General features: G+C 39.8%; 1 protein-coding gene across 1 annotated transcript in view; it reads right to left on the reverse strand.

Annotated features, from left to right (window-relative positions):
• The window catches only part of LOC124281739 (GDP-L-fucose synthase-like), a 31580-nt gene that overhangs the window by 11400 nt on the left and 5797 nt on the right, over positions 1 to 14383 (reverse strand). The window contains exons 2-3 of the mRNA XM_046717710.1: positions 2723 to 2874; positions 1448 to 1562 (exon numbers count right to left, since the gene is read on the reverse strand). Of these exons, the coding sequence (XP_046573666.1) occupies positions 1448 to 1562; positions 2723 to 2862 (255 nt within the window). The 5' untranslated portion in view covers positions 2863 to 2874. The remainder of the gene's footprint in view (positions 1 to 1447; positions 1563 to 2722; positions 2875 to 14383) is intronic.

A 14383-nucleotide genomic window follows, 5' to 3' on the forward strand; every position in this document is an offset into this window, starting at 1 on the left:
CAACATTTCTTTACAAACAAATAACAAACAGGAAAACAGCATCACCACTACCCCCCCACCAGTGGACGGTTTTGTTTCTTCACATAGTAGTGACTATTATGGAATGAAATGTTACCATAAAGAAAAAGCTCACATAAAGTACAAGGATTGGTTTTGTCATTGGATAAAATGATAAAATCTGAAATATGTACACACAAACAACCCCTTCTTTTGAAACAAAACCCTTATTCATATCCGTTCAGTAATTGTACTCGCTTAGCTGGCCCCGCGCTTCCGGACCCGGACGGAGAAGTTTCAAACCATTCCCGTAGATTTCCATTTAAAAATTATCTGTGCACATGTGCATGTGTATGTTTCACGTCAGTATTGTTTACCGCACGACTAAGTGTATTCATTGTTAATCTCTCGGCAGGCGTTTGATGTGAATTGATTAATTACCCATCAAAACACTAGGGACGCGTGTTAATCTCTCGGCAGGTGTTTAATGTGAATTGATTAATTACCCATTAAAACACTAGGGACGCGTGTCACTTCAGTTGTGGCAGGTGCGAGAACATCTCATCAGTAACGAAAACACATGTTACTTAGGATTAGGATTAAGCTGAGCTGTGGAATTTGATGCAGTTTGATCCAGTTAACCGGACGCCTTGCTATACGAGTGTAACCAAACCCTATTTCCGAGTGTAACCAAAATGTCCGGATAAACGAGGTTCGACTGCATTAGGCTTCAAAAACAGACGTATTTCCTGGTGTTGTGTCATGTTACTGAGCAGAAAGCCACTGTTGTCGGGAAATGGGTGGCCATATATATTAGTAAAAAGATCTTTTTCTGATAATTTTCGGATTACGTAAAAATAAAAACATTTAAGATATAGGTAAGTGGATATAGTGACATCTTACAAATGGAAAGAATTGACTCAGTTTTTGCTTCCTTCAATCATAAATGTGTAAGCTTGAATTTTTATTTAAAAATGAACACAATTAAGTTGTAATTGTATTATTTGAGTAACATGATGAAAATACCTTTCATATTTATTAACAGTAGGATTAGGCCTGTAGTGGTCGATGACATGTAGTGGCAATAATATTTCTACAAGGTGATAGTTTAGCGATATATTTAGTAATATTCCAGCAATATTATGAAAGGAGACACCAGAAATCCACACCAACCTTCAACATGATGAGCGAACATTCCAGGTGACCCCACCTACCCTAAATTCTGGTCATATAATGAAACTTCTGGGTGTCAATGGTCTATTTTCTTCAATATCACTACATACTCTTCTGCTTCAAAGTCTTCGACGCATGACACATCACACAAGTTATACTCGGGGTGCCATTCCCATGAACCCGAAAATGATAGTCCCCTGGACACAAAAACAAAAACACCCAAATATATCCTTTCCAGAATGATCATAAATTTGTGGTCAAAATGAGCAAAACATACCAGAAAGTCAAGATTGTACTTGAGGTTGCGGAACAGACCTCCAACAAGAGCTGCCAAGTGGATGACATGGGTTGGCTTTATCTTCTGAAACAATGCTTCAGTCTGTGCAAGGTCTCTGAAAAATATAATTTTGAACAATCAGTACTGCTGGTAAGGCATAAAAAGGTGTTATATTCTTCATTAATATACACAACGTAACAAAGAACACAATCCAAATAGTGAGGAGTGAGTGAGTTTAGTTTTAAGCCGCTTTTAGCAATATCCCAGCAATATCACAGCGGGGGACACCAGAAATGGGCTTCACACATTGTACCCATGTGGGGAATCGAACAAATAGTGAGGAATTTTACCACCACCTTGAACAGTCTTAAATTATACCACAGTTTGTCAGCTGTTGGAGGAAGCCTTAAGCAATTCATCACAAACTACTCAGAGACCAATATTGGGTCCCAAGTCTGCAGCACAGTTTCCAAATTCATGTCAATGTTTAAAAGGGACCGTTCATAATTAATGGCAAGAGAGAGTGATGATGATTTTAAGGAGGGGTCACCCATTTTGTACATTAAAATATTTAAGATTTATGCTTAAAAATTATGGGAAGGAGGAGTCATTGACTTTGTAAATGATATGCAAGGGGGGTCACTTACTTTGTACGTAAATTTTAGGGGGTGTCATTCATATAGTACATGCTTCTGCATAAAAATCATCATCACCACACCTTGCCATAAATTATGAACGGTCCCTAAGTAATAATTAATGTCTTGTAGGCATGCTAGACATAACCTGGATTTCACCGAAAATAGTTCCCAAAATGGGATATTTTTGCGCTTAGCTTTATACACTTGCATTGAACACAATCTCAAAATAAAATATTAAAACATTTCTGAAAAAAGGAACAATAATAAATGACATTACCCCAATTTGCCTGCCAAGCCCTCTTTGTTAAAGTGAGTGAGTGAGTTTAGTATTATGCCACTCTTATCAATATTCCAGCAATATCACGGCGGGGAACACCACAAATGGGCTTCACACATTGTACCCATGTGGTGAATCGAACCCAGGTCTTCGGGGTGACAAGTGGATGCTTTAACCACTAGACTAGCCCATCGCCCCTTCTTTGTTATCCCTTGGATAAATGAATACGCTTCCAAACCTACAAACATGGTCACAGTGAACCAGTATTCCAAACACATGGCACAACTCTGAACAATAAATTGCAGTGCTTGGCCTGGGCCACCTGGGCCCCATTCAGTTTAAAAATATAGCTGTACTCACGAAAGATCTGCATCTTTTGACGACACGAAATGCCACTCTTCGTCATCCCTTTTCAGTTCTTTTGAGACAACATTCTCTATGGCCTTGCCCACAAGACCTGTGCCTCCAGTAACCATTACCACCTTTTTCTCTGTTGCCATGGTTACTTGTGTCTACAACATTTACAAGAAGAAGACAAATAGCCCAGCGGATAAGTGATCAAATTGTGCACTGTGTGTTACAAGCATGAAATTTGGCATGATTGTAGCTTATACCCTTTCTTATTAAATAAAGATTGCAGATTTCTTATACTTTTCATATTTTGGGAGGGAAAAAGTGAAAAAATTAATTTTTCAACTATTTTCATCATAACTTCTTTTAAAATTCTCCAATTCTCATAAGTCATATATCAAATTGTAGGAAATTCATAGCTGATCATTTTCCATATATACATGCTTTTTATCTTTAACAGTTAGGTCTACGGAAGTCAATATATATCATGACTACCCGAAAATGGGAAAATTAGCGGCCATTTTTCAAAATGACCACCATATAGACTGCATCATTAAAAGAAGTATGACATCACCCCATGATCTAATATATTTTTATCATTTCTTTGCAAATTCAATACGAGAAGCCTCGCAGATTTGGGCCATTTTTCATTTTAGGGGGGGGGAAGTGGGGAGAAAAATGAATTTTCCAAAAAGTGAAAAATTGAAAGGGATTGAGAACGCTTGATGCAGCTATGGCTAGCACAACCACACCAGTGTCAACAATACGGATGTAGAATTTCTTCCATGAAGACAAGATATATACAGACGAGTAAAGGGATGGAAACCTGGATGAGTTTTTCAGACATCAAAATCAGTCTTGCCCACCATCTATATCTCATCAAGGTTCTCTAACTCCATATCCAAAATCAGTTCTACTCAATTGATTTGAAGAAATTTCACCACCAGCTGACTCAAAACCAGATGTTAACGTATCAATCCTTGATGGAGCTGCAGTAATAAACATGCTAAAACCAGCAGCTCAAATAGCATTTGATAAATATGCTTATATTGTGTTCTTGAAGTACTTGCAGACTCTTCTGGACACTAATCAGAGAGTGGATATTGTCTGGGATGAATACAAAACTGACAGAGTAAAATCCAGTGCAAGAACAAAAAGAGGAAGTGGAAAACGACGACGAGTGGAAGCCAATTCATATGTTCGTCAGAACTGGCCAAAATTCCTGAGGTGTGATGCCAACAAGAAATTACTTTTTGCTTTCCTTGCACAGAAAATAGCCTTGGTAGAAACAAACAAGTCATCAGCCCAATTGGTGAATACTAGTATGTGGTGTCCTATCAACCAGAAGACCTTTTGGAATTGGCCCCCTGTAACTATGAAGAGGCAGATAAAAGAAAGTTGCTTCACTTGTCTGATGCTTCTCATAAAGGATGGAAGATGTTTTACAGCCATACTGTTGACACTGATGTGGTTGTGTTGACCATAGCTGCAACAAGCATTCTCAATGTTGAAGAGATATGGGTGGGGTTTGGTACCGGAAAACACTTCCGCTATAGTGTAATTCATGAACTTGCATCAGGTCTGGGTCCTGCGAAAAGTAGATCCCTTCCAATGTTTCACAGCTTCACAGGCTGTGACAAAGTGTCATCCTTTGATAGAATTGAAAAGAAGACAGAGTGACACAGTGACACAAGCCATGATTCTATCCTGTGGCACAAGCCACAATTCTACCCAGTGATGCGAGCCACGATTCTACCCAGTAACACGAGCCACGATACTATCATGTGACAAGAGCCACAATTCTACCCAGTGACATGAGCCACAATTCTACCCTGTGACAAGAGCCACAATTCTACCCTGTGACAAGAGCCACAATTCTACCCTGTGACAAGAGCCACAATTCTACCCTGTGACAAGAGCCACAATTCTACCCAGTGACATGAGCCACAATTCTACCCCGTGACAAGAGCCACAATTCTACCCTGTGACAATAGCCACGATTCTACCCTGTGACATGAGCCACAATTCTACCCTGTGACATGAGTCACAATTCTACCCTGTGACATGAGCCACAATTCTACCCTGTGACATGAGCCACAATTCTACCTAGTGACAAGAGTCACAATTCTACCCTGTGACATGAGCCACAATTCTACCCTGTGACAAGAGTCACAATTCTACCCTGTGACATGAGCCACAATTCTACCCTGTGACATGAGCCACAATTCTACCCTGTGACATGAGCCACAATTCTACCCTGTGACATGAGCCACAATTCTACCCTGTGACAGAGTACCCTGTGACAATTCTACCCTGTGACATGAGCCACTGTGATTCCACCCTGTGACGATGTGACATGAGCCACAATTCTACCCTGTGACATGAGCCACAATTCTACCCTGTGACAAGAGTCACAATTCTACCCTGTGACATGAGCCACAATTCTACCCTGTGACATGAGAGCCACAATTCTACCCTGTGACATTCTAGAGCCACAATTCTACCTAGTGACAAGAGTCACAATTCTACCCTAGTGACATGAGCCACACTTCCCCACCCTGTGACATGAGCCACAATTCTACCCTGTGACATGAGCCACAATTCTACCTAGTGACAAGAGTCACAATTCTACCCTGTGTGACACAATTCTACCCTGTGACATGAGCCACAATTCTACCCTGTGACATGAGCCACAATTCTACCCTGTGACATGAGCCACAATTCTACCCTGTGACATGAGCCACAATTCACCCAATTCTAATTCCCTGTGACATGAGCCACAATTCTACCCTGTGACATGAGCCACAATTCTACCCCTGTGACATGAGCCACGATTCTACCCTGTGACAAGAGGCCACAATTCTACCCATGTGACATGAGCCACAATTCTATTCCCTGTGACAAGAGCCACAATTCTACCCTGTGACATGAGCCACAAGCCAGTGACAAGAGTCACAATTCTACCCTGTGACACAATTCTACCTAGTGACAAGAGCCACAATTCTACCCTGTGACATGAGCCACAATTCTACCCTGTGACATGAGCCACAATTCTACCTAGTGACAAGAGCTGTGACATTCTACCTAGTCTGCCACACCCTGTGACATGAGCCACAATTCTACCTAGTGACAAGAGCCACAATTCTACCCTGTGACAAGAGTCACAATTCTACCCTGTGACATGAGCCACAATTCTACCCTGTGACAAGAGCCACAATTCTACCCTGTGACATGAGCCACAATTCTACCCTGTGACAAGAGCCACAATTCTACCCTGTGACATGAGCCACAATTCTACCCTGTGACATGAGTCATAATTCTACCCTGTGACAAGAGCCACAATTCTACCCTGTGACATGAGCCACAATTCTACCCTGTGACAAGAGTCACAATTCTACCCCTGTCTACCCTGTGAGCATGAGCCAATTCTCTAGTGACAAGAGTCCTGTGACCCTGTGACATGAGCCACAATTCTACCCTGTGACATGAGCCACAATTCTACCCTGTGACATGAGCCACAATTCTACCCTGTGACAAGAGTCACAATTCTACCCTGTGACAAGAGTCACAATTCACCACAGACAACTGGCAGTTACCGGTAATTACAACCTCGGTCCGCATTATTCAAAGAATTCACAATCATATTGTGTCTACGCACACCTCGAAATGAAGTGTAGTTGACAGAAAATGGATAATATATTTTGTTTTGCTAAATATCATACATATTGTAGTTGGACGATCACATGTCAACAAACTGGCTTGCTTATTTTACCCCATTCAACAATCACGAACTGATTACAGCCTTGTTATCCATGGACTGCTAGTTTACAGTAACATCAGTAAAATGTGATTTTAAATGGCTTGCTTATTTTACCCCATTCCATGTGCCGCTTACCACGTTCATGAGGGTCCGTATAACCTTAGTGTTGATTATATATATTTTACATTTATAGAGCAAAAACTGTAATTAAAATTACACAATGCTAGGATATATTTATTTGGGTTAAATAATAGCACTCTGTATTATATTTACTGATGACTGCATCAGAATTCATCCCGTTATATTATTATGTATGTTTGAACTTGATCGCCGGGAAACGTGTGCACAGCTGATTGCTATTTCCGGCTCAAATACACACGATAATCTTAATCCCTGCAAATTATACAATGCCCAGCAAAAACAAATTAGAACTTAAAAGGTAAAAAATCTTGTCTAGTGATGTTTAATTGCAAATTTGACGTCTTTACTGACAAAAATGTCTTCTGTTGTTTGTTCACGTGAAGTGATACGATGTTTTCTTACCCCTGGAAAAAGTTTGAATAAAGCGTAACTCATAGATAAGCCTAACCCCTTCTACAGACTGCCTTTTTTATCCTCAAAATTCGGCTTATAGACGGTTATATACGGTACAAGTAAATCTAGAAACAGATGTCACATTGTTACAAGTCTTATTTATCAGCAATGCATGAATATTGATTCGTTTGTTTGGCAGTCAATATCAAATATTTACGAAACATCAAATCAATCAGATCTTATTGTGTAATCATGAATAGACTTTAACAATTTGTGTAGATCATTGCTAGGGAAGGATGCACATCCCCATAGTACTGTGTTGATACTAAACCCCTTTAAATAGAAATGATTTTTGTCTTTATTCTGTGTATTTATTGCATGTGAAGAAATAATGCCCAGCGTTTAGGATATAGAATTGAGTATTGTTAACTGGCAAATGGTATAAATGAATTTCTCACAGGCTAATGAATAATCTCAAACAAATCCAAAAAATTAACAAAATATAAGTTATAAATATCTAAAGGGTTCAACAAATCCATGAAATCCTTGAATCTAACTGAACAACTCTCAAAGTTGCACTTAAAAGTCCAGCTTGGCCTCGTTTGACAGGGATCTATCACCAACTAGGTCCAAGGCATGTAGAACGCGGTCAAATGTAACAGATGTTATGTTTGGGATTACACTTTCTCAGTTAAGTACAGATTCTTGTACTTTCATTGGGTTGAATCTCGTCCAAAATTTGAACCCCTACCTTCAGTGTCTAATCGCCAGCACACAAAGTCAGTGATCTAACCCAGTCAGCCACTGAGAGTGTGGGCTTGAATCCTGGTGGGGACTCAACCTAACAAAAGTACTTAAATCTGTACTCTGCTGAGAAAGTACATTTGCTGCTGAAGTTTTAATTATGACTGTGCACATATGGTACATATGACCACTGACAATTTCATTGCAATAATCCTCGCTATACTTTTACAACACAATACTATGCGAGTGACTTATATCAAGCTTGCCGTCATTTTTAGCATCTATCTACTCCTATTTGTCTTATGTGTATATTTCATACATCGTTACGATTATGTATGTTTACAATACACAAACTGTTACATGATAGATGCAGTTGACCCAGCATATGGATTGGTCAACAATATAGCCAATAATCAATCGCTACCCAAGCTGCTGAGTAACCAAACATGCTCTTCAGAAATTTAGGCCATAACGACATGATATTGTCCCTTCCTCTGTGACAGGTATCTCATGATGCGAATAGTCATAGATAACAAATGATCACTCAGTCTCAAAACTGAACATTGATATACCAAACATTCTATTTGGGAAACTTGATCACATCCCATCACGTGACTCTTTATTTCATGTCTAGATACAATGTAGTATACAATGTGTGTGTGTGCGCACACGCGTGCACATGAGTATGATAGTGTGTTAGTGTGTGTGTGTGTGTGTGTGTGAGAGTGAGATAGCGTATGTTTGCAGCATTAAATCTAGATGAAACAAAGTGACAAACTATATGTAAACATATATCACAGGTGACAGTTTTTGTGTAACTGAACTACTCAATTATGTGCCAGACACACGGGTGATGATAACCAACCAAGTTGATCAAAGACCTATCTAAATATTTAATCGTCCTTTAAATCACCCTTTGTATGTGAGTACTTCATGTTTTTATAAGTGTCATTAAACAGATAAAAGATCATTTAATCTATTTAATAACCCATATGTGTGAGTTATCAATGTTTTTCCTAAAATCTTTGACCTCAAAGTTGATGAATAAATAGGTTTTTATTACAATAGGACTTTTTTTCCGGTACTTTTGTATCGAGGACTTTTTACCAAGGACTTTTTTTCCTACAACTTCTTTGAGTGGCATTTTAGAAGTTGGGAAGTACAATATAGAACAAACTTTATGGATAACAACTTCTTTTTATTCGTGAGTGCGACGTTTCGATACAGATTCTTGTACCGTTGTCAAGCATAATGGAACATGAAGAAGGGGAAAGTGTATATATACTGGATGTTACAATGTAACAAAGAAAACAACATAATTAACATAATTGGCTAGGCAGAAAACTGATGAAGCCAGAGAGTAAACAAAGGACAGGCGTGGAAGCCAATGATGTACAAATAATAATGAGATGTTTATACAGCAGAGTTTATACAGTAGATTGGGCTTGGTGCATGAGTGCATCATAAGCGGATGGAATGAAGTATCCTTGCTCTCGGTTGATGGTGGGCTGTTGGCGTTTGATGTGGATGGCTTCGGTGAGCTTGCGTTTAGTGAAGTCTGTTTGTTTGTTAGAGAGAATGGTGATGTCAGACCACTCTATTTGATGATTGGGGCTTGCTTTGATGTGGTCAGAAATGGCTGATTTGCTGTCGGAATTGGTAACAGAGGTCTGATGTTCTTTCACTCAGGTAGCCAATTATGTTAATTATGTTGTTTTCTTTGTTACATTGTTACATCCAGTATATAAACACTTCCCCCCTTCTTCATGTTCCATTATGCTTGACAACGGTACAAGAATCTGTATCGAAACGTCGCACTCACGAATAAAAAGAAGTTGTTATCCATTAAGTTTGTTCTATATTTTTTTTCCTACAATCTAATGTTACACTATGAATCTGCTCTATGTTACTCATAGACTCGCGTATTAGTACTTTCTTTAAAACATTCAGTATACACTAACAATGTATCAGCAAAGAGTTACTTTCATAGAAGATTATAACGCATGCAAGTAATTTCTGCTTTACAATCTGTTATTGTCAATAATATATAATCCCGCAATGTGAATATTTTTGCGTGTGTAAAATTAAACATCACAATGATATGAGAAAGAGAATTTGTTTAGGTATGTCTCATCTCGTACATACAAAGAATTCATACATATGTTGATAAAATATAAATGTACATGCCGGCAACGGGCCATAAAAGACACTTGCAACAAAATGACCTACCGTATATTATATAGATAAACTGAATTTTGACGACCAAAAAAAGCAGTCTGTAGAAGGGGGTCTGCTTATCTATGGGTTACTCTTTCATCAAACTTTTTTCCAGGGGGTAAGAAAACGACATCATATCGCTCCGCGTTAACAAACAAACAAGAGAAGACGACTTTGTCAGTAAAGACGTCAAATTTGCAACTAAACATCACTAGACAAGATTATTTACCTTTTAAGTTCTAATTTGTTTTTGCTGGGCATTGTATTATTTGCAGGGATTAAGATCACTCTGTGTATTTGTCTTCTATATACAGCTGGAAATAGCAATCAGCTGTGTACACGCTCCCCAGCGATCAACCGGTGATTTAGTTAAAACATACACAATAATATAATAGGATGAATTTTAATACATAAAACTATTATTCAACCCAAAGAAACATCCTAGCATTGTGTAATTTTAATTACAGGTTTTGTTCTATAAATGTAAAATATACATAATCAACACAAAGGTTACGGACCCTCATGAACATGGTAAAGCGGAAGTTGTATGAGCAGTAATCAGTTCGTGATTGTTGATAATATTTCAAATTGGTGCTATCATGGTTGGAGAGAAAAACGTGTCCTCACAAATATGGTAAGTGGAAGTTGTACGCACATGGAATGGGGTAAAATAAGCAAGCCAGTTTGTTGACATGTGATCGTCCTGCTTCAATAAGCATGATATTTAGTAAAACAAAACATATCATCCATTTTCTGTCAACTACACTTCATTTCGAGGCGTGAGTAGACACAATATGATTGTGAATTCTTTGAATAATGTGGACTGAAGTTGTAATTACCGGTAACTGCCAGTTGTCTGTGGTCTGAGTTTGCCACAATTAGGACCCCATCGCGGGGGATCGTCTTATGTACGAAAAATACAATTTTGACCTGATTTTAAGGGTCAAGTTAAGGGGTCGGCTTATCTATGGGGTCGGCTTATCTGCGGTAATATACGGTAAAATGTTTCAATATATGATATGTATTCACACCTGCTCTCTTTCCACTTTGATCTTTATGACACAATTAAACAATCTGGAAAGGCATTTAGAAGTTGGACGAACATGAGCACTACATTCTCCCTCCTTGCATTGTGTAAACATGTTTTAATCTAGATATATTCACTCTTTGTACTGACTCAGCATTCAACTGATAAAGGAACATGAATTAGCTCTGAAACGTCGTATAAAGAATAAAATAGAAGTTGTTATCCATGTATTAAAAATCAGGACATGTCTGTATGACCAGACAGTTTCCTGTCATCCCGGAAACCTGCCAGGGAAATCAGATGTGAATAGCACTAATTAGTTTCGCCACAACAAGCCAGACAGTCAGCGAGCGGATCCAGATGTTGAGCAGTGAAGTGGCACTAGGGCTCAATAACACACTACGCCGACAATGCTTCTCACTCATTCTCATTCACTCAATCATTGTGCACATTTGTGATCATGGAAATCGGATTTTTCTTTTTTTATTTGAACACAATTTCTTCGATATGACAACGACAAGTATTATTTACTTGACTTTTGCACAGAATGATAGGATAATGTCTTATGGTTTGTTAATAAACAGCAGTTACTAGCAGTGTGGGTATATTCTAGTGTATTTTACATAAAATAACGTAAAAATACAAAACATAACATACAAAAGAATTGGCGACAGTGGAATTTCATTAAAATTTAACTATTACCCTCAAATATTAGGTTAAATGACTACCTCACAGTAAAATTCAGCATCGTATCTTCTACATGATGCATAGAATATAGCATTCACTATCACAAAAGTACTGTCGGAAATAGAGAAAAACTGTTTTTTCACATTTATATCTACAATTTAGGTAGTTAATATATGAAAGTGTGAAATATCTGTTGAACTAAATTCGGCCTAACTACAGTATGAGAGGTAGGGAGATAGGAAATGTAAAGGAAGGACCTTACTGAGGAGAGATCAGTGCAGAAATGAACAATGCGACTTATTTAGAACAGACCATGGCTTTATGCAGATTAATGTGCGATGATATTGTATTACAAATGACACTTTTTAAAAGCCCATTTTGAAATTAGACTTAGCTTCATTATAAACGATAGCAGACGTAAAAAATAATAACTTTTAATGCTGAATTTATTAAGGATGTAGCTACCATTGAGTCTCACCAACACTATAATGACATTTAGCATTATTTTGCTAAATGGGTTTATAGGCAGCATTTACATTCGCACAGCTCTAACACTTCTCGGGCAAGTGAAATACACTCGGGTATGTAACGTTTAACTTCACCTCGAATTGTGTCATTTCTAATCACCTTCGTTTCAGCATTGCAGCTAACATGGTATGCCGTGTATTTCATTAAACATCTGTCTCAACCTTCAGGTAATAAGGTGGCATATTCTGCTAAAATGGGTGATGAGCAGCATTTACAATTCCTTCGCATAGCTTCATACACTTAGCTTACGATAAGTATCCAGTGTAGCAACGCACATGGCAGTGTATTATTTCCGCATTCCATAATAGCAGCTACGTCACTTCCGGAGTGATGTCACATCCGCAGTCATACGTCATGTCACATCCGTTACCTCTCTATTCTGCATGCTGTCCTGACAGGTTCACCATCTTGATTCATCTCTAATAATTTCTTGATTCTCGCTCAAATTTCGGTACATCGTAAAAATTCTGTATTAACCTAACACTTAATTCGCATCCGCTCTGGCTTTCCGTCCTTTTCTTCTGCATTCTTGATCGATTTAAATAATTGTTCAACTTTCTTTCCGAGTAACTCGTCATGCCACCCAAGAGTAAGGCAGCCATCAACCACGCTGTGGTCAGGGGACGCTCGAAGGTTGCCAGGCGCCAGGCAAAGGGGGCACACGCATCTGGTGTTGTCCCCGGGAGCGCTGCCCCTCAGGCCAACCAACTCACACCACCTTCTGAGACCATACCACATGAGGTTTCCCCGACAACCACCATCAATGTGACACCCCTGCTGGAGCCAAGCTTCATCACTCCGATGGCTCCGTCATCCACCAATCAAGGTAGGTCTCCCTTTGGGCACATTAATATTTTGCCGGAGTTGTTGATCCCAAGCTGTGATAGGCCTGATATTGAGTTACAGCCACTGCAGGTCCCCACCTCTATGCCAAACTTCTGCACACAGGGGCAACCCTTCCCTAATCCGGAGTCACTGGTTAATGCAGAGACGCTGACAAATCAACAACTTAACTTCAGGGCGGAGACTATAAGTTTCCATGTAAACAGGCAGTGAGGGAAAAAATCCATCGTGGGGAATTTATAGACATGAGGTCCCTATTGCCATCAGAGAACCAGGCAGCACAGGAGAGTTCCATTTTCACAATGGAGCTTGACACTTCAGGACAGGTAGTTTTTAAACCCAAGCAGCAGTCTGTCTGTCAATTAAACATTGGGTCTTGGACATCTGCTTTCTTGACATACATCAGCGTGGTAAGGGCGTCAGGCAGATGTAAATAAGATCCAACAAATGCTCTCGTACATGGAGACGATCCGCAGTGCCGCCTCACGGTTTGGTGGTGACTGCTGGTCTCAGTACGATGTCCAGTTTCGGCAAAAAATGGAGAGGGATCCATCTCGGTCATGGAGTGCCATCGACGGACAGCTGTGGCTGCAGTTAATGCTCCCCAGCCACAAACAGCAGGCATTTTCCTACCCAACCAGTTCCTCCAACTACACTCAGCAGCGCACGGAGGTATGTAGAAACTTTAATCGCAGCACTTGCGATAGGGGTCAGATGTGCCGTTATGCACACAGGTGCTCGGCATGTAACATCGGCGGGCATGGCGCCACGTCTTTTTTTTGGTGGCAAAAGGAACACAGTCCCCACGCAAACTCTCAAGCGTCAATCTACCCTGGCAGGCAGAGCTATTTCACAAAAAGAAATTCAGTCGGGTCGCATGGCGGGCCCATTTCCGTACAGACCAGAGCACTCTCTTATAGTTTCCCCTATCGGCTTGGTGCCTAAGAAGGCCCCGATTCATCAGTTCATGGTGAGGCTGCTCATTAATCAATGATTTTATACCACAGGAAGCATGTACAGTGCAGTACACCAGTTTCGACCAGGCCGTAGCCATGATTCAAAGCTTGGGCAGGGGTGCGTACATGTCAAAATTCGATGTCAAATCAGCCTTTCGTCTCCTACCTGTGGTACCATCTGACTTTCAGCTACTCGGCATTAAGTTTCAGGGAAAAGTTTACATTGATAAATGTCTTCCCTTTGGCTGTTCCATTTCTTGTGCCCTATTTGAGTCATTCAGCACTTTCATTGAATGGGCCATCAAGGCCACTACACGCAGCCAGGACATCGCTCATTACCTTGATGACTTTATCCTGGCGACAGTGGACCTAAG

The sequence above is a fragment of the Haliotis rubra genome, unplaced genomic scaffold (assembly GCF_003918875.1).
Source record: "Haliotis rubra isolate DU_JTF1 unplaced genomic scaffold, ASM391887v1 Scf289, whole genome shotgun sequence".
NCBI lineage: Eukaryota > Metazoa > Mollusca > Gastropoda > Lepetellida > Haliotidae > Haliotis > Haliotis rubra.